The 21,035-nt window shown below is 39.5% G+C and overlaps 1 protein-coding gene across 1 annotated transcript in view; it reads right to left on the bottom strand.

Moving 5' to 3' along the window:
* Positions 1 to 992: 992 nt before the first annotated feature.
* The window catches only part of lrpprc (leucine-rich pentatricopeptide repeat containing), a 66,790-nt gene continuing 46,747 nt past the window's right edge, over positions 993 to 21,035 (bottom strand). Inside the window, exons 26-38 of the mRNA XM_061690685.1 lie at positions 19,843 to 19,911; positions 19,663 to 19,753; positions 19,254 to 19,396; positions 17,152 to 17,275; positions 16,039 to 16,165; positions 13,755 to 13,843; positions 13,478 to 13,682; positions 10,659 to 10,786; positions 10,462 to 10,577; positions 7,496 to 7,570; positions 6,193 to 6,277; positions 4,227 to 4,369; positions 993 to 1,208 (exon numbers count right to left, since the gene is read on the bottom strand). Of these exons, the coding sequence (XP_061546669.1) occupies positions 1,140 to 1,208; positions 4,227 to 4,369; positions 6,193 to 6,277; positions 7,496 to 7,570; positions 10,462 to 10,577; positions 10,659 to 10,786; positions 13,478 to 13,682; positions 13,755 to 13,843; positions 16,039 to 16,165; positions 17,152 to 17,275; positions 19,254 to 19,396; positions 19,663 to 19,753; positions 19,843 to 19,911 (1,464 nt within the window). The 3' untranslated portion in view covers positions 993 to 1,139. The remainder of the gene's footprint in view (positions 1,209 to 4,226; positions 4,370 to 6,192; positions 6,278 to 7,495; positions 7,571 to 10,461; positions 10,578 to 10,658; positions 10,787 to 13,477; positions 13,683 to 13,754; positions 13,844 to 16,038; positions 16,166 to 17,151; positions 17,276 to 19,253; positions 19,397 to 19,662; positions 19,754 to 19,842; positions 19,912 to 21,035) is intronic.

The following is a 21,035-nucleotide window of genomic DNA, read 5'->3' on the forward strand; positions in this document are numbered from 1 at the left end:
ACAAATGATGGTGGAAAACTGAAAGAATTACCTTTGTTGCAAAGTGGAAACGCGTAGCGGTACCACAATCTGCCGCTGGATGGCACCAGAGCACCGCAGTAACGTTGAGGTACAGGGAGAAACGTCTCATATTGTCTCTGCAGATATTTGCTTGTTCCATTTTCAATCTTTTGTTTTGTATATGTAAGGTTATTAGGCTTAACAATGCTTTTAGTGTATGCATCATTATTAAAGCAATGAAGGAAAAGGCCTTGTAGAGATTTACTCATAAAGATTGTACAGTAGTACATATTGAAGTTCGTTTTTTTTGTATGTACATGTATATAAATATATACTGTATAGGTATACAAGTCCAAAAGAGTCAGGTGCAAGGTTTGTAAAATCTAATTGTGATTAGATCAATATAATTGAGTTATTTAAAAGAAATTATGCACAGTAATATTTATATTAACAAAAATATATTTTATCCAGTATATAAGTACACGTATTATTGAGTCTTAAGATTTAACACACTGGATCATAAAAATCAATCATTTGACATTTCATATGCTTAATTAAATAAAATGTAAAATAGCGTAGCTAAAACTTTTCAGATTAAGTCATTTGTATTTTTTTAAAGGAGAAATATTAATATTTAAGTATATTTAGTTTGTCATTATAGTTGGACTTTGTTATCTTACGTTTTGTTTTTGTAGTCAGATTTCCTATTTTAGTAGTTTGGTAGATTTTCTATTTGACGACCATCTGTTATGTTTAGTTAGATTTCTATTTTCACGATAGATCACACTTCTATTTATTCTATTTAATAATGTCTTAATCTGGTACCTCTGGTCCTAAATGCCATGCTATCTCATGGGTAAATGTGTACCTTGAAATTTAGCTCCTTAGCTTTATACAAGATTAAGAAAGGTCAGGAGTTATTACTTACTGATAAAAATGTGCATGTGTGCGCTTTTTTTGGTGCATGCCTACATCATTGACTACACAACACCTGGATTTCTAATGTCATTTATTAGGATAAATACGTCTGTACACGGTTATCACAGTCATCTTGATAGCAGAGGACAAGATAGTGGAACACCATTTACATAATGTATAAAAAATGGAGGGATGACTATGAAAGGGGCAGGGTTAGGTCTTTATTCTTCTACAGGTTGCACTTTGACCGTCCTCTCTTTCAGTTTGTCAGCGTAGAACTTGAACGACTCCTGCACACAAAGAAGAGGACGGGTGGGCGTTAAACCCCAAATGGCGCTCAAGTCATGGGGTGTGTGTGTGTGTGTGTGGGGGGGGGGGGCGTTGTGAGTACGTGCGCCCTCCTGGGTGTTTAAATAGCCTGCACTCTACAAGCAGGTTTTCTCGTTTCATCTTTAAATCCCCATTAAGACACAAAGAACGTATTTGATGTCTACACACACAGCAGGCCTCCTCTTGGTTAATGAATCAGTGTTTTGATCCACACAAAGTGTTGTGCGTTTTGTTCTTGTTTGGGTGGATAAAGGCTTTTGTGGAAAGTATTGTGGTACATAGATTTATGAGCTTAATTTGTTCCGTGACCAAGCTCATAACTCTATTTACTCATATAGCAAATCAATGTTCGCCATAGAAATGAACTGAAACGCCATTAATCCATTCCAGCCCCTTCACAGAAAACTGAAAAATGTTAATTGATTTTAAAGAAAAAAAGTATTGTATTGTATTAAAAAGGAGAATATGAAAAAATAAACTGGCTTTATAAAGTGTAGTTACTGTATGTACTGTAGAATCCTGGGTGGGAGGGACAAAGCACTACTTTTGTCTAAAGCTCCTCAACTCAGTTCCATCCCGCAAAAATGCCAAAAGATGGCGGCAAAGCAGACATGATGGAAAATTACTTTTCATTGCCCATATAACGATGGGTGGGAAGTGTGGTCCACCCATCGAGTGTGAAATGAAACAACATAGTAATTCTTTTGTTCTCAGACTATTTCTGAGAAAGTGTCCTGACTGGTTCTGAATTTCCAGCCCACTGTCACGAAACAGGATTTGTTTGTTGAGGAGTCCGCTACATGCGCCACGTGCCAAATAACCCCCAGTTGACAAGTGTGTAAATTGTAGTGTATGAAGTGCTGCCACCATGAGTGAAAATGCTTTTATTGTCTTCCAGGGTGCTCATACAGCTCCACAAACTCTTAACTTTGTTTTCACAAGTTGAAGCTACTTGACACATTCAAACCCTTGGTGCCCAATTGTCATGGTTAACAAAAGCCGGGGTGACCGGACAGGACCGCCCCATCAAAACAGGCTAAATTCAGGAAGGATTAAATAATGGGGTGCAAAGTTAAACCTCAGAGTATTTTGACAAAACCGTGAAACAGACATTAAGACACCTGGCAAGTGTTTTAAATTGTGATACAATGCTAAATATGTAAAAAGTGCTTTTTATTCACAGGGAAATCAAACTAGTAACGACTTTGGGCACAGGTCACATTCTCAATAACTACTTGGCCTTGGTTATCCCAATGTGTGAATTTTTATGGAGACATTTTCCTCAATTTCTCAGTGAATAATGCATGAATCTTAAAGACAATATCAGTCATACACAGAAGGTGTGCATTTATGAAACGTGTAGGTACCATTACGTGCTGATGCAAATTAGATTATTGGGCCTTAGTGGAGGTCAGCGAGTGATTGAAGCGGTGGAGTAGAGGTTTTATGGCGGCATTCACGTCTGCCTCCGTTCCAAAGGCCGAGCATCACTTCACTCTCCTGATGTGTGTTGAATAATGCAAGAGCCTCTCTTACCTTCATCCCGCAGGTGCGTTAGGCTGCTGGTGCACCTGCCTCCAAGGGCCACAGCATCAACATCAGAGCCTTCTAAGTGTACATATGTATGCGTGTGTTTTTTCCTAAAATAGGCCCACACCAACTTACATAATGTGTCAAGTGCTAAAAGGCTCAAAAGTAGCAGAAAAAGCCAGACAGCACTAATTGATACCACACCTCACCATATTTTGTGTGTGTGTGTGTGTGTGTGTAAATATATATATATATATATATATATTAATTTCTGAGCTTATTTGTGGTTGAAAGTATTATTTGTATGTATGGATTACTTGGGTTGTTCCCAACACCTGGTGAAATTTCCAGGTCAATAGCACCTTTGGAAGTATATTTAGTGAGAAAAACGGTGATGTGTTAAATACTTAGTTCATCCGCTGTGTGTGTGCGTGTATATATGTGCCTGTGTAAATAATGAGAGTTGAAGAACACTGCGTCTTCACTATACTGCAACCACTGCAGCACAAATTGGGATCTGTTCATTTTTGCACCAAATTGGTGTGCAATGTGCATGTTTATGATTTTAAAGCAGAAGTTGCCAGGGTTCCTTTACGTTGTTTTTTTTTTGTCCAATTACAACATTATAAGTACTTAAAAGAAATATTTTTTAAACTTAATATATGACAAACACATATTTTCTTAAAAGGAGGTTTGCTGTATACAAATACAATTGTTGCTAATAGGTTCAAGGAAAAAAGTTTGGCGCTCTCAAAATTACCTGCCTTTAAAACGATATTTATTTTTTATTTATTTATTTTATTTAATATGTATGTATTTATTTTAGTGTGGTGTTAAATATCTCAACTGCTTTTAAAGACAACCTTCATTTTCTGCTTTATGAATAAACTATTTAAACATAGATAACAGTTTTACTTTATTAAATTGTGTTTGATATTTATATATTTTAGTTATTGGTGTTTGAAAATGTGCTTTTAGATTACCTTGATCAAATACAAAATATGTTTTTAAAAATATCTAATTGGTTAAATGATATATAACATTTAATACGTTCATATTTATTTTAGTCATGAGTGAAAATGTGTTAACTGATTTTAAGACCACAATGATTGCATGCCCAAAAACAGAAAATATATAATTTAAAAGATACTGAAAATATCTCATTTGTTAATTTATTGTTGCATATGTATTTATTTTAGTTATTTAATTTCAGCACTTTAAAGCATGATCCAAAATTCCTGTAGCTATATATTAAAATGTTCAATCACTTCCACTCATTGCAACCATATTAACTTGAATTGTTTCAGATAAATATATATATATATATTTTATAAACACATATTTAGATAAAATTATTATTTCATTGCATTTCCAGCTAATAAATGAAACTCTGCCAACCAATTTGTAGGTATTGTGTGTTGACTGCAAAGTGCAGCAGTAGAACTCACAGAGGGCTCGGGGAATGGCGCCGTCTCTCCCGCGTTGCGATACAACACAGCCAGCCGCTTGAGTGACAGCTCATCCACGACCAGCCCCTCCTGCTGCATGCGCTCGTACAGAGCCTTAGCCGACGCCAGGTCTTTGTCCATGACTGCCACAGAAAATATCAATGTGATGGAGAGAAATACTTGAATTTGGAAAGGTTTTCCAGAGTGTACACACCTTGTTAAACTCAAACTCAACTTCTAAGAGTTCTAAGTGTTTAGGGCACCTTACAGCTGTGCCATGATGGATATGTTAAAAATGAGTTCATTACAATAAAAGGGATAGTATTATATTAAAATTCATTAAAATCTACTTCTTAACCGAGACAAAACTATGACGGAAAACCCATTAGCAGACCTTGCTTGCTCCAAGTTCAAGTGCTACAAAAGCACTTCAGCCACATTTGCAGCACTAAACCTTGAACAAATTTGAAGCATTGAGGAACCTTGTAAACCACATGAGTCAACATGACGTATTTTGGATATTAAATATCACTTCAGTGGGCAAAAGAATATTATATAGGCTCATTTTGTCATGATTAGAATCATAAAAATAAAGTAGTAGCCAATGTTGGAAGGTTTTGTTGCTCCATTTCCTTGTGAGATAGCGGTTTCATTAATAGAAAAAGTAATCAGGTTATGTCTCTTGAGAAATAAAGACAGAGCCCAATTGCGCTTACACGTCCCCCATGAGCACCTTTTTTGAGCAGCTGGTGAATGCTAATGAAATAGTCATGTCAGCCCGTCTTTGCTGTGATAACGGAGGAAAATGGTCGAGATTGTAGTTTGTAGTCGAAAGATGGACAGTCGGCGTGTAAGACAAAAAGTACTGAGTGGCGGGCCATGTAGTGATTAGCACGCTAGGCTAGGCAGGACAGCTGACTCATTAGTGGACATGTGGTCTCCAAAAGGCCTGCATGACTTCCTACTGTGCCTCCTCACACATATACACTTACGAATACAGTGAACACCCACTGTTCGCGAGAGTTAGGGACAAGATAGGACGCGCGCGAATAGCAAACATTTACAAATAATAGACGCCCGCCCTAAATGTTTTTATATTTTCCCATATACTGTATAGTAAATCCCCTCATCCAAACGATAGGGATCGAGACCTCCCGTGAAGTGGGGGCTAAACTTGGCACCTCCCCTACAAACAAATACAGCAGTCTCTCAGTTGAGATGCATCACTTTAACATATTTCCTTGACAAATTACTACTTTCGTATTAGCCAGGCCTTTGGCGCCACGTTATGGCGTTACAGAAAGAGCACAAAAACCATGAATAGGTGCGTTTAAGAGAGAATATATAGGCTGGGTTCCACAGAGGAAAAGCAAATTGGTGAATAGCGAACAGCATATATGCAGGGGTTCACTGTAATAATAGTTTAAACCCTAAATAGACCACAAATTATTATCTTAAAACAGTATCATTTGAAACTCAACTTACATCACCCTTAAAAATAAATGGCTTCCAGATGATTTATTTAAAAAATAAAAAATAAAAAAGACTGGTGTATATGTTACTGCTAGGCAACCTGTCAAATACTGATTACTACTCTCCTAATAGCCGTTTTATTACATGTTTAACTCAGTGGCACATAAATACTCTAATATTCCAAATGTCCGCAGTATATTGCAAAAATCTCTTGTATCTTTAATAGGGCACTTTCTTCATCATCAACCCCACAAGGCGCATCGCCTGTCGGACCTCAACTGGAATCTTCCATCACGCTGATCATCACCGTCCAGCCAGCAAAACTATACGGACAGGCGCGAAGAGGTGTGTTTTTAAGAAAATACTTTCAGTTATGTTCAACAGAAAAAATTGTGAATAGGTGACTGCCGAGTTGTGAATCGGTAAGGGTTCACTGTATGTTCTTTGACTCGATGTATTGTTAATGCAGCCATGCTCACGGCACCACTCTTACCATGACACTTCATCAAGTATGGGTACAGCACTTCCTTCTCAACAAAGTCAGGGATCAGGTTCTGCAAGGTCTTGATTTTGTCCACCTATCAAGTCACACACAAGAACAATGGTCAAGTCATTTGTTTTGACCGTGGATTAGCTACAGATGCTATGTTGCCATCATGCAATCCAGCTGTTGTATGCATTTTCTTACTGTATATATATAAAACAAGTGTTTTGAAAAATAAATAAAAAATTTGTAAATGAAGCTGTAATTTTATTAAAAATAATTATATAGAAAACCATTTATTGTGGGGGTTACATTCCAGAAAACCCTAGCATTAAATGAAACCAAGCTTTTTTTGTATCTTTATTTACAATAACTTTGTACTGTACTGGGCGTTTTAGGCCACGAAAAAAAAACATGATTCATTGTAAATGACAATCAAAGGGACGACCCCCCCACCCCCCCATTAGTTCGTTCTATCGAGGTTCCACTGTATATGCATTCCAATGTCAATTTGTGAGACTACACTTTAGAGAGCGATAGAAGTATTTTATCTGTCCTCTTAAACTCGCCATTCACACACACAACACAAGCACATGCCTATTAGGCATGGCCTGCCTGAATGACGTGAACAACAATCCACACAGGCATGGTGTGACAACGTACTCAGCAAAAAGCATTATGAGTGCCCAGAATTAATTGTGATGTTTTAAACTACAGTACTGTAATTGAAGAAAATCAAGCTAAACTTTGCCCCTTCCTCGTATTTGTTCCTGTCGATATTGTTATGAGTGTGTGCATTAGCTATTCGTCAGACTAAAGTTGGTATTTGTAAATTTATTTAAGAAACCTCTGACTCTGGCTTGAGTTTTAAATGGATAAGGTACTCTGTAAAGTTTATCTGCTAAAAACATTAGTCCAATTGACCTTCTGTGAGTCACTGCTGTGACATTTAAATCAATTGGCCTGTAAAGCTGACTGCAGGTAAATAATGCACTACAATGACCTTTAAAGAAAAAAATATGATGCACTCAATCCGCAATAAATGAACTGTGATATAGCAAGGATTACTGTATTGGACAAATTTTATGAGCATCACATCATAACATCATGTCGAAATGAACCATTTCCAGGAGTCCAAATAAAATGCTATTTCAATAACTTTCAAATCAGTTAAATCCTGAAGCAATGCAAACAACAAATAATACACATTGTTAACCTGCCCTTAGTTTTATGGGCAACATTTGTTTTTATCATAACATCACTTACAAAGGGGGTAAAACATGCTTTAAAAAAGGACGAAATGTGACTGGACCTGTCCTGGCCGCTGAGACGCTCGAGCCAAGAAAGACATCAGCACTTCCTTCTGCTCAGCCAAGGCGGTGACCCTCTGCAGAAAGAGATGGAAGATAAACGAAGGTGCATTTAACATGGGTATATAAAAACTAAAAGTGTGGAGTTGCTAGCCTTGGATTAATCTCAAAGGGTTTGTTCAGACATAAGCACAGATAAAGATTAGACGTGACGTGACAAGCTTTATATACATACGTTCTTATACTTAATCCAAGAGGAAAAGATGCTTTAATATGTAAAATACATGCAGGCATTTATACAAAACATAGCTCTGTGTGTGTATTTGGTGTGTACGTGTGTGTTCTTCTGATTGAGTAGCAATGACATTTCTAGCCAGTCGTAAACCAACACATTCCGGTTTTACAGAATTTAAAGAAAGTAGCCTGCGAGGCTTTTAACACAACGCGCACATGCATAGACGCACACGTACACACCACCCAGAATGATTCAAGTACAATCAGGCAATTAGAGCAACACCATGAACATTGGCTCCATCCCTGGTGTTTTATTTATTTATTTCATTCCCATCTTTCCCCCACTAGCGACGTCGGAACCGACCCGGCGGCTCCTAAAAGCTTCGGATGCTCCCAGGGAACGTCGCATCCTTCCTCTCCACTGACACATGTTCCTGGTTGTACTTCTTAATGACTTCACGCTCGCCCACTGTATGCCCACTCGCCACCTCTCTTGATAGGCTCGTCACGGTTATTGTGCGCCTGTCGACTTAAAAGCTTTTCAGAGTTTGGTCACTTCACTTTTTGATGGGATGGCCTCGGTCGGTTGCTTTGCTGTGCGGTCCTCCAGTGAGGACTAAAGAGGGCCTACGAGGGGGATGACAGATGTAAAACTTGCACACGGGTCATGTCAGTACTCACAAGCTTGAGAAGTAGCGACGTATTATAGTATCGAGGCAATATTAGCACGTGACCAGTAGGGGAAAATTCACGATTCGCATTTGTAACTTCCCTGAGTGCATTGCATTACATTGGGTTCTTTTAAGCCAAGACTGCTGCTTTTTCACCCTTTTGATTGACAATTTAACATTTTGTTCGCGTTACAGGTATATTTAATTTTCTCTTCTTTGGGATTAAAAAAAATATTATTCTACCTTTTAGACCATGGAGAACATGAAAGGGTATATTAAACTGGACTTAAAGTGACACTATTGTAATATTTTCCAGTTTAAATGTTTTCTTTTTTTAAATTAGTTTAATAACATTAAATTAAGATGTGATTTTTCATGTGTGTTATCTACTTCACCTCATTTGATTTAGCTATTCTATTTAGCATTTTCCAAAACTGAATTTGATCAGGCTTCTGACTGACTGACCTAGCATTATAATAAAAGAGTTATTCCATTCAACCATGGAATGGCTATGTATAAACTGTATACCGGTATTTGTTTCAGGGTATGTTAAGCAATTGTAGTCATTTGTCCTAGTATAGAGGGTCAAAACACATACTGCATATCTGAAAACTGTCCAGGATGCATATCAAGCATGTATGCAATGTAATCCATAGTTTGTGTTTAAATAGTGATGAAGGGGGAGAGCAGTGAGTGGTAATGTATCTGTTCATTAAAGCCCATCATTTCAGACATGGCTGTTTAATGATTGAAAAGGATTATTACTCCAGATGTCAGCGAAAAAAATGAGCAGACAAGGTTGGATTTAACTCATTGTGGAAGTTTTTTTGATTTTATAAAAGAAGGAAATATAATTCAATGTTTGGGTAAGGGCTCACTCTCGAGCTGTATTATTTGACTTTTCGGGGTGGCTAACAATTGTGATAAATGACAGTTTTGTAGCAAAAACAGTGTTGCTGACCTAAAAAAAAAAAAGTATATTCCTGTTGAAATAGTGATGAAGTGCAGCAGTAAGTAAGATACGTTTTCATTAGTGTGCACTTAAGTCACACATGCAAGCAAACGACTGAGAGGGGTGGATCATCCAGCAAGTGAGTGATAAGTAATCGCTGTGAACTGGCAGCAAGTCTCTCCCATTTACCGCCTGTGTTTCGGCTCTGTCTCGTCCACCCATCTCGAGTCTTACATATTCATTTCCCAGCGCTCACAGCGAAGCCATTGAGCTGTAACGCTTGAACAGTGCGTAAATTAGTGAAGTTGAAGTCTGAGGCAGTCAACCAAAGACTGGCCGACTCCATGGGGTGTGGGACGCAAATGTAAAAGGCCGGATAAATTAGTCAAAAACAGTGGTGAGTGAATGTACCTGGGTGTCCCAAGGGTTTTGACTTAGGGGGGAAAAAAAGTCATCAACACTTCCAATTTTGCGTCTGCTACGCATGTTTTCAAGTACCATGACACAGAAAGCACTAAGGCCTTAAGATATGGCGTGTCAAAGAAGGGAGGAGAGGACGTCACTAGCATAGCAGTCATGGGAGAAGGCATGAGATGAACTAAGCTATCGAGAGCTAGTATAGAAAGACTAACATGAGCTCCAAGACATAGATCCGAGGGACTCCGGTTCAAAAGAGTTCTTGACACCGTCACAGAGTTACAGAGTAATGAGAGCCCTGAGGGAGACAAGTTGGAAAGGCAGCAGTCTCTAGACAGGACTAAGGAGCCAAAGATGACAATGGGCCTCATTCACTTGCCCGGCGTATGCACAGATTTGTGCGTCAAACTTGCACACACGTTTGATGCACAAATCTGCGATTCATCATTATGTCTGGACTTGGGACACGGTTTATGCTTGTTGCATTTTAGTTTGTTGACAATGAGAAGAGCACAGAGTCATAAGCATAGCATAATCAGAGAAAATAAACAGTCAAGGGGCTCAGTATAGAAAGAATGGCAATAGCCCTAGTACTGAGCAGTGGTACACTTCATAGTTCATTCAAGGCTGATGGCAGTTACATAACATTACAAAGATTGCTGTACAAGTCGCACATGTGTTCCCAAACACTTACAGCCAGCATGAACTTGGCATCCTCTACTTTGCCCAAGTCCAGAAGGTTGAGGAATAGATCTGAAGCCGGTCTGCAACAGGCAAAGTGGTTGGCCAGCCGCTCGGCCATAGCGCTCACTGTAAAACAACAGGCACCTTCAGTCAGTGACTTTTCTGGTGATACCGATCATTGTACACTGCATGTGTTGTCTGTCTTACACTTGTCGATAGCTTTGTCGTTGTCTTCCTCCAAAACTTTCCGGAACACAAAGGCCATACTGGGGCTTTTGCTGTCTGGACTGGTGTAAACTTCTTCAAGCATCTCAACTGCTGACTCCAAATCACCCCTGAGGAAAAGAAAAAACATGAGTTAATGTCAGAAAGATATTCACATTTTTTTCTCTTTACTGTGTAAACTTCCCCTGTTTTGTCTGCATGGTGAAATGTTGGTGCACAAAGCCATGAAAAACAAAAGCTCTACAGATATCAGCCAACTCAATCTGGCAACCTGACCTGGCGAGTACACTTAACTCTGCCTCCCCCTTTCACAGTTGCCATCGTGATGAATATTTAACTGCGGCAGTGTGCGCGCCTATATGCAAGTGTATGTGCGAGTGTCCAGAGGTGGGTGAACATATCCACCCTGATTGTTGCGAGTGGGACCGTCTGAATAATTCAGCGGGGGCCCCCGCTAAATGCGGTTCTCTCTGCTTTCCGGCCCTGCTCGCTTCCCCACCCGGGCTCTTAACTAGTCAGCTTGACTCAGGCACAGCGGGGACACACGTGTCAGAGCGGCTCAGGGCGCCGCTCCCAGAGGTCAGGGTTCAAGCTGACAGGGCCAAGCAACGATGGCCAACCGGGCGTAAGGCCGTCTTACTATTTCTTCCACTTTTTGCGATACTGCAGAGTTGGCACGGGGATGTCTGTCGCACTAATGTGGCAAGTGGCGTGATGAAAGTTTGATGCACAATGTGTTTTATATTTTGTCCACTGTTGTTTGAGAGTCAATGGAACAGCAGTGGAGGATGGGTGTTTTCATAACATTAAAAGGAATCCATGAATAATCCTATTATGCCCTTGTCTCCCATTTGTTCTGGACGTCCTGCTCGCTTACTAAGCTTTTATGCTAAGAGTTTGTCATAGCAGGACTTGTCACGCGCTTGCCTGGCGGTAATGTGTTAAAAATATTGTTCTTTGTGCAATGCACTGTAAAACGACTTCTGCCTTGCATTTTACTAAATATTTTGCAGAATAATGTAAATTCTGGCGGCACAGTGGCCGACTGGTTAGAGCGTCAGCCTCACAGTTCTGAGGTGCGGGGTTCAATGCCCGTCCCCGCCTGTGTGGAGTTTGCATGTTCTCCCCTTGCCTGCGTGGGTTTTCTCCGGGCACTCCGGTTTCCTCCCACATCCCAAAAACATGCATTAATTGGAGACTCTAAATTGCCCGTAGGCATGACTGTGAGTGCGAATGGTTGTTTGTTTGCCCTGCGATTGGCTGGCAAGCAGTTCAGGGTGTACCCCGCCTCCTGCCCAATGACAGCTGGGATTGGCTCCAGCACTCCCGTGACCCTAGTGAGGAGAAGCGGCTCAGAAAATGGATGGAATGTAAATTCTTAAAAGTTTTTCAACATACAGCTGGGTCTGACTGCATACTGGCTTACTGATTAGAGAGAAGTTTAAAAAAATGTTTTAAGCCACAAGCAGCAATTACCAGACTCTCACATTTCCCTTTTCATGGCACATCCTCAAAATGACAAGACCGTGTCTAGAGCCCCCATTTTGGCTGATATATAACTAAAGTGTCCGACTTCCTGGTTAATTTTGAGCATGGGTCTTTGAGACTTTCCCGTGCGCCCTGTCGTAAACAGCAATTCCAAGAGGACCTTTTGGACAACCTCATGCTTGTGCCCTAATTATATTTACCTTACGATAAACACTAAGAAGACTAAATAAGAATTACGGAGAGCCAGATATACATGCTCTGTCACAAAAAATAAAAAAAAAAGTGACCTAGAGTGTCATAAAATTTGTTTGTAGTTGAAATCCGAGAAAAAATGTTTAATTCACGGTAATAGACAACATCACTTATCCAACCGGGCATCTGAATTTTTTTTCAGTAAACAAAAATACAATCAAGACTGTAGCTATCCTTCCTAGTGGGGAGGTTTGCAGTGTTGTACCTGAACGAGTTCAATGAACAAAAGTTCATGAGCTAGTTCATATTTAGGGCGAACATACATATATATATATATATATACATATATATATATATATATATATATACATATATATATATATATATATACATATATATACATATATATATATACATATATATACATATATATATATACATATATATATATATATATATATACATATATATATATATATATATATACATATATATATATATATATATATATATATATATATATATACATATACATATATATATATATATACATATATATATACATATATATATATATATATATATATATATATATATATATATATATATATACATATATATATATATATATATATATATATATATATGTATATATATATGTATATATGTATATATATATATATATATATATATATATATACATATACATATATATATACATATATATATATATATATATATATATATATATATATACATACACACACACACACACACACACACACACACATATATATATATATATATACATACACATACATACATACGTGTGTAAAAGAATGCAAAGTTATCAATGTCCTTTCCCCATCATTCCTGTCATACTGTGATGCGTGTTTTTGTTTGCACATTAAGGACAAATGTGCTGTTTTTGTCTTAAAAAAAAAAAAAAAAGACTATTCAAGCAACCACTTTTTTTTTTGTAGGATGAAAGCTGCAGCTGGCTACTTGTGTGGACTGAAGTGGTGGCAATACTGAGGAAATAAAATGCCAGGATTTTGAGGGTAATAGCTTGTCAGTAACATATGATTGGGAGGATTCAAAACAACCTACTAAGGACTTACTGCCTGATGTGAGCCAGGGCCTTGTTGTTTATGAACAACATGGTGGAGAGGTTAAGGCTCGTGCCGAGACTCTCCATGCATGACTGCACCTCCGTAATGGCAGCGACATCGCCTTGGCTGCCGAGGGCCTGTACTAGCCTGGTGATGGCGAGCTGTGATGGGACGAGGTCCTGCTGCAGCATCGACTTGAGAGTCTCCAATGCATCTGCGGGGAGGGGCTGTGATGTTTACTATTTTGTTTGGCTAAATCTCATGTATGTATGTGTATTGTTCTTACCTTTAGTCTGGCCTCGCTTGCTCTGTGTGACCACGAGTAAACTGTTGGCGATGTCGCTCAGCTGGAAGCCTGGCACACGAGACTGGGCACTGAAAGTTGATAAGATACTTGGGCTATGTACCAAAAAAGTAGTACAACGAAACAGAGTTGCTTTTTTTCTTACGTGTACACTCTGACCAGCCACAACTTTATGGCAACCTGCACAATCTGATCAGTTTTGATTGACAATGTCAGAGACGCATTTATTAAAAAATATTGTCGGTACATTTTGACAAGAGATAAAACAGTACGAAAATGTAATATCACGATTAAAGTGACCAAAATGCTCACAGTTATCGGTGGTGACCAAAACGATCACGGTTATAATCAGAATTCAACCGTATGCACTTATGAATCAAATACTGTAATGACGATAATTCCAATATAAAAAGGTAATAATTACATCTGCAAATTTTGTCACATTCTACTGGTAAACTGTTTCACCCTATTTTCCCCTATTTTATAATCCTGTGGACAAAGTACAGACAATGCAAGCTACATGATGGAGGGCATGTCTGAGCCTCTTATGTGACCCTGACAATAATACAGACATGAATAACTTGATTGATGCCACCGTGCGTGCGATGTTTTGCTCTTCTTGAGCCACAGTGCAAGTAGTATATCTAGCTCGGGTGTCATTTTGAAGAAGAATGTTTTCCAAAATCTGCTCCTCATTCCATAAACGGGTGTGCCCTCCTCATTTCTTTGCCACAAAAACCTCAATCAGACTAGGCTCTCCTCTTCTTTTTTGTACTTATTATGAGAGCCCTGCAAGCAGATTAATCTGTGCGCTCAATTGAGCATCAGGCGAGGTAGTCCTTATCGCCATGGCGACGCCAGGGGCCAGGCAACATTCGGGAGCCGCTTGCGACAGGGTCACAACGGGAAGAGGGTCGGTGTGGTGAGGTCTGAATTACTCTTATCAGGTGAGGGAGAATCTCAATAGGCTCTCTTGCGCACACACGGGCACGCACGCACACACACGCACGCACACACACACACACAAACACACACACCCACACTGTGCCTTCTCTTTCAGGCATACTTGCACTTCAGCCACTGAATCCCACATCTACCTCAACATCACACCCTCAATCCCTTAATCTGGCCATAAACACCCCCCTTCAGATACTCAATTCTGTCCAGATTACCTCAAAACAAATGCACAAATAATTAATACCTATAGCGTCTTCATTAACCACCTCCATGATTAAATCTAGACGTCCTTGCCTTTTCATTTTTACCCACACTTAGCTCTTTTTATCTCCTTATTTCTCGCCATTATCGTCTTCCCCAGCCCGAATCTCCTCTCAGCTCATTCCACTGCTCAGCGCGAGCACAGATAAAAATAAATAAAGCTAAGCTTTCACGCGGTGCAGGGGAGGCCGTGAACTAGTTCAAACAAGAGACGGAGATGGGTTATCGTATTGCGCAGGTCTTAAAAGTGCTGCGATTATTTCTCATGACATGAGCGGGAGAATCGTGTCGGCTGATAAAAACGATGTATTTTTCTCTCTTTTACAAATTAGTTATAGCATTGAACAGTAAGTGGTTGCTTGTTTTCTTTAGAAGGAGAAAAAAAAAACAAGTGAGTAAAAAATAAATAAATCTAAAAAAAATTCTAAAAAAAAGATTGGCAGCACTAAACTCAGATCTCGAATACCTGTTTACATGCACCCACTTAGGCATGACCTCACAATATATTACAACATACACTATATACAGTATTATATTACTTACTTAACTACATGTCCATTGATGTTTTATTTCCACCTATAAAATATATCCAGGAGACATGAGTGTGGAAGCACACAGTTGTCATCAGGCTTTGTTTACCTACAGATGACTAGTGCTGGTAACATACCCAGAGACAGTACAATACCTGATTCAGTTATGGTGACTGTGTAAATGAATCCGTTAGAAACTACAATAGCACTGGATGGATAATTTGGCCTTGTCTGGATTTGGTCATTAAGATTCATGCATTATTCACAGAGAAATTTGGGAGAATGCTGAAAGATTCTCTTGGATTTGCACCACAATGTAATGGATTTTTCCTTGGCTCATGTCCCGCATCTTATAAAAAAATATGTGGAAAGCATAAAATAACTTCCTTGGTGACATCAATGAGAGGAAAGCACAACATTTTAAATAATTTGAAACGCTTGGTGGGCTGTTTCTGACTCACAAACACAACAAATAGCTCACAGACACCTTCGGCAGCCTTGCTGGTGAGCCGACTTACATGTCCTTGACCGCCGTGGCGTCCTCCAAAGCTCCTCCGGCCAGCAGGGTGCGGATCACGTGGTCGTATGAGGCAGGGCCCAAGGCCACACCCTTTTTGTCCGCTTCCTTCAGCATCCTATAGGCCTCTGACAGCGACAGCAATAGTAGAAATATGTTGGGCTCGATATGTGAAGGTCTACTTATCTTCACATCAGGACAAGGGAAGCCTTCTCCAACTATCTTAGTCTTTAGAGGACCACACACATTTTAATGAAAACACACAGGTGCATCTAAAAAAATTTGAATATTGCAGAAAACTCATTTCAATAGTCCAACTCAAAAAGTGAAACTCATTATATAAATCCACAACATAGAGTGTAATATTTCAGGATTCTCATTTTTTTTTAAATAATTTTGATGAATATAGCTTACAACAAATGAAAACTCAAGTCACCACCTTAAGAGATTCCCCCATCTGAGGTTCCTTCTGAAGGTTTTCTTTTTTTTTTTCTCCATCAAATGGGGTTTTGACTGTTTCCTTGCCCTATTGGGGGTTTAAGGGACTTCTTAATCATTGCCAAATGTGGGCCTGTGAAGCCCTTTGAGACTTTTGTGATTAAGGGCTATACAAATATACTTGACTACTTTTTGTCATGATACTTTTCTACGATACTTGCCCTTAAGATAAGTTGCACAAACCTATCTTATTAAGTTTAATCTTTTATGTTATGAGCATTTGAGGGTTCACTGTTTTGGGGCCTTCAAGAAGAGTCTGATAATGCTATACAGCCTTTTCATTATCATCAGTATTCTGCTGATTGGCTGGGAGAAGTGACATAGTTATACTGCTGGATTTTAATTGATTAAATGTAATTTAAAATCAGTTGAATTGTGAATTATCAGTGTTTTGAATTTCACTTGTGGCTGAATAAAGTGTGTCTGTCAATAGCTGACCAACAATGGTTCCTTGTCCTATAAAGAGTTAATTTTTTTTCCCCCCAGACATTTTTTCTTACATTCTAACACTAACAATCAAAACTCAAAAACTTGGTAGGGAACTGAATCCTTATTTAATTGGAAAGGGTGGGCAAAGTAACTTCCGGGCCCAATTAATGCAGGACCAGCATCTTACCATTGGCTTTTCCCTTCTTGCAGAGGGCCAGAAGTCGCATTTGATACTGGGGGCCACTTTCCACAGCTCTGGGGGGTGTTTCTGGTTTGACCTGCTGTGTGTTGGCAGCTTGTTCATACCAAGTCTGTGAGAGAGTGAGAGAGAGAGAGAGAGAGAGAGAGAGAGCGAGAGAGAGACACGCACACACGCACACACACACACACACACACACACACACACACACACACACACATACACGTTTCCATCAAAACACTGCAACGCTCTCCGGGCTCTAACAAGTCGCTGCACATATTCAGTGTGTGTGAGATGCGGAGCAGCCAGGCCAGGGTCCCCTGATGCTCGTTCACCCGTGTAGCAGGGAGGGGAGGGGGTTAAGCTGTATTGGCTGGGGGCAAATTAGGGCTGGCACCCAGGGGGGGTAAAGAGAAGCATACATGTTAAGAGTGCAGGGAGTGGGGACATCAACTGAAGCGCCCCTGGGGTCACCTAGTTCATTGCTCGGGGCAACAGCGATCACTTCCTGTCTCGTCAATACTTGGGGCGGTGAGGAGGAAGGGGAGAAATATTCAAAGCAAATTGAAAACCCTTCCCTTGCTTGGTTTGTTTGTTGTACTAAATCGTCTTAATTTTGTCTCTTAAGTCAGCTTGCACATACAAGAGCCAGCAAGCCATATGGTGGAATTTAGCTACTGGCTTAATTAGTCGGGCATTAGAGATTTGCACACACATCCAGCTGTAATTCCTTTCGCCAGCCAGCCGCTTTGATTGAGCACACTGCAAACCTGTTTGCTCTGCTCCACGTAATGAACAGAGACTTAAAAAAAAGTGGACCATGGCGGGGGCACCAAGAGCAGTTGAAAAGAGCATTTCTTTTTTCACCTCCATTTAAAGGGGACTCTTCATACATACAAGAGGGGGTGAGGTCAACACGCTCTTTAAGTGATCCAGTTAGCTGGCCGCTAATTATTCAACTTCACGGGTGGATATTTAAATGGTTGATTATGACACGCATCTGTGAGGTAAGAGAGATGGTTTGTTTGATAAGTACTTGCAATGCAACTGTGATCTGAATAAAAGGTCTCAATACAACCATCTGACACTTTTCGATGTTACAGTCTACTTGCAGTAGGGGCCAAGTGAGGGCACTGATCAAACCTGGTATTTCAATACAGTGAAACCCCCCCAATAATCGCACTTCAGCATTCGCAAATTCATATATTTTTGGACCCTACCCTCAGTTATCCACTGAAAAGTCCCCTATTCACTGATCCAAACTGCCACAGAACTAGTTTGAAGTGAGTTGATGAGCTTCATTTAGACAAAAGCTGGCTGCCATCTTGTGGCATCTCCAGGTAATTCTAAACTTCTGGAGGTTACGGGGGTCAATTACTTCCATATGTTTGCTATTTGTGACAGGACTCTGTATTGTTTTTTTCTATTCATAAACTAAGGATATTAAAGATGCTTTGGCCTTGGCGGAGGTCTGTGCTCCACTACATGCCATTCTAGTTGTCACCAACCCTGTTTTTTTTAAATTATGCTTTTCCATTCATAAACCTCTGGTAATTAAGCATGGTTTGACCTTAGTGCAGGTCTGTGTTCCACTGCATGTCATTTGAGTTGTTACAGCACATGACAATTGAATGACCCAGAATGTCACCGTCAGATGCAATCTAATCAAAAGGTGGAGAGTTATTTTTTTTGATGAAAGATGGGAAACGATTAAAAATATATTTACACTGATAGCAAAAACTACGGTACACTGAACACGGACTGATTACATTTTGCATATTTCTCTTTATGAGCATAAAAAAATACTCAAAATGAAAACAAATGTACAGGAGATTGCATATGGGAGACTGTTTTGATTGAACTTATTGTCTTTTCCCCCCCTTTCTAATGTGTGTTTAACTTGCTGGTTATGTGTCACATATGACTTCAGGCGTGTTTAAATTCCTCCAGTTCTCCTGGGAATCTCAAGATTTCTCTACTCCATCGCCTCCCTTTCCCACCAGGAGCCTTTTGGCTATTATTCTTCTGAATAATCTCCTTATTAGAGCTAGCAGGATGTGCAGGTTATATCATACAGCAGGGGTTTTTACCTCAGGCACCTCAAAGGGTACCTCCTGGCCGTTACTCTTCAGGACGTCAGCTAGCATATGAAGTGTCCTCTCCCGGGGAATGATGTTCTCTTCTTGGATCTTTGTCCACACGGCCTCAGCCCTCTGCCAGTCGTTGGTCTCCTCTAGAGGGAGGGCAGGAATGAGAGAAGTCATTTGTGAACGGGGGGAGTAGTCGGCTTGGCAGAAGAGGGTCATGCTGACAAGAAGGCAATCAAGGCACTAATCTGATCAACTGATTTATCTGTGTCTGTGCTGTCATCTAGGCAAAACATGAAAGTGTAATTGGTTGACAAACAACTTCAATGGTCATATCAGCACTGTTGCAATCAGACTAAGGTATTCATCTTAGGTCACAAACACGACGACGGCAAACAGAAGAAGAACTTACTGCAGAGACGAAGGAGATAACAGTACATCTCGTCACGGTCACACTCAAATAACTTGGAGGTCATTTCCACCAACTGTTCCAGGACCTCCATCTAAGGGCATACATTTATATATATTTTAATTTAATCCTCTTTATTTTCCCTTTTTAATCCATTGTTCAGTGGGTTGGTGATTGTGTTACCTGCTGGTTGGAAATGCATTTCTCTGCATACCACTGCAGGCGCCCAGGCCTTGCCCTCAGTCCAGGGGTCTTTGAGGGGAAAAAATAAACAGATGTGAATATCACCAACGTGACAATGAATATCTTGTAGGTGTCCCTGTGAGGAACTTGTTACGTTTTTGATGTTTCAATATTATTGGTGTATTCTACAACATTGGGAAGGAATTACAGCCAGCAGCAGGATAACCACAAGCTCATAAAGTACATTTGACTGTGCAAATCGCTATTGATCCATATAACCATCGGATACATTGTTCATAGTGATTTTACGCTACTTTATACAAAATGGCTGGTTTAAACAAAAGGAGCATGTCGACAGAGTTAGTCCTGCACTTTTATGTTGCAGCAGTTATCTATTTTTAGCAGCTGGAGCGCCACACAAACCAAAAAAAAAAAAAAGTATGTGCAGGAAGTGTCGTAGTTTGTGGAACTTTTTATGTTTTAAATATGATATATATCTCGTCATATTGATCTATGACAGACACACACACAAAAATCACAATATATTTTTAGTTTGTTTGATGACCTTTATTACACCATTGTGTGTAACAGGGTGACGTAAACATATGACATTTCATTTTTTTAAGTGCAGCAAGAAAGGAAAAGAAAGCTAGTTGTTTTGAATAAGTCTTAATGTTTCCTCATTTAAATGTTTAATCCATGACAGAGTCAGAAACAAATGTCATAATATTTCTTGAGGACTTCCTCTATAGTCTACTTTTTAATTCCACAAACCCCTAGCTAAATGAAGATTTTATCACGTCATGTAACCTTTTTTTTTTGTTTTCCTTTCTCAAGGCAAGTCACAAGAGACCGTTAAAATGTGGACGTGAAATGAATTTTCAAACAGTCATCTGTTTTTGGGAGTGGTGCGGCACATACAGGCCAGAAAAATATTGAAATAGTCCAACATGCTCTCAAATACGGGCTGACATAGATTGATCTCGGGCTGGTGTAGCACAGATTTAGTCTGATATGTGGAGTGACTAGGTGATTATTACCAAAGAACAGCGATCAGGATTTCATCGGTCTCTTGGCGCTTGGATACAATCTGAATAAGACTAGGATTGAGTGAGCTCCCTCTCTCTCTATATATCTCTGGTAATCTGAGAACAGGGGGGGTAAAAAAGAAAAAAATAAATAAATAAATAAAA

This window comes from Phycodurus eques, chromosome 11 (genome assembly GCF_024500275.1).
Source record: "Phycodurus eques isolate BA_2022a chromosome 11, UOR_Pequ_1.1, whole genome shotgun sequence".
NCBI lineage: Eukaryota > Metazoa > Chordata > Actinopteri > Syngnathiformes > Syngnathidae > Phycodurus > Phycodurus eques.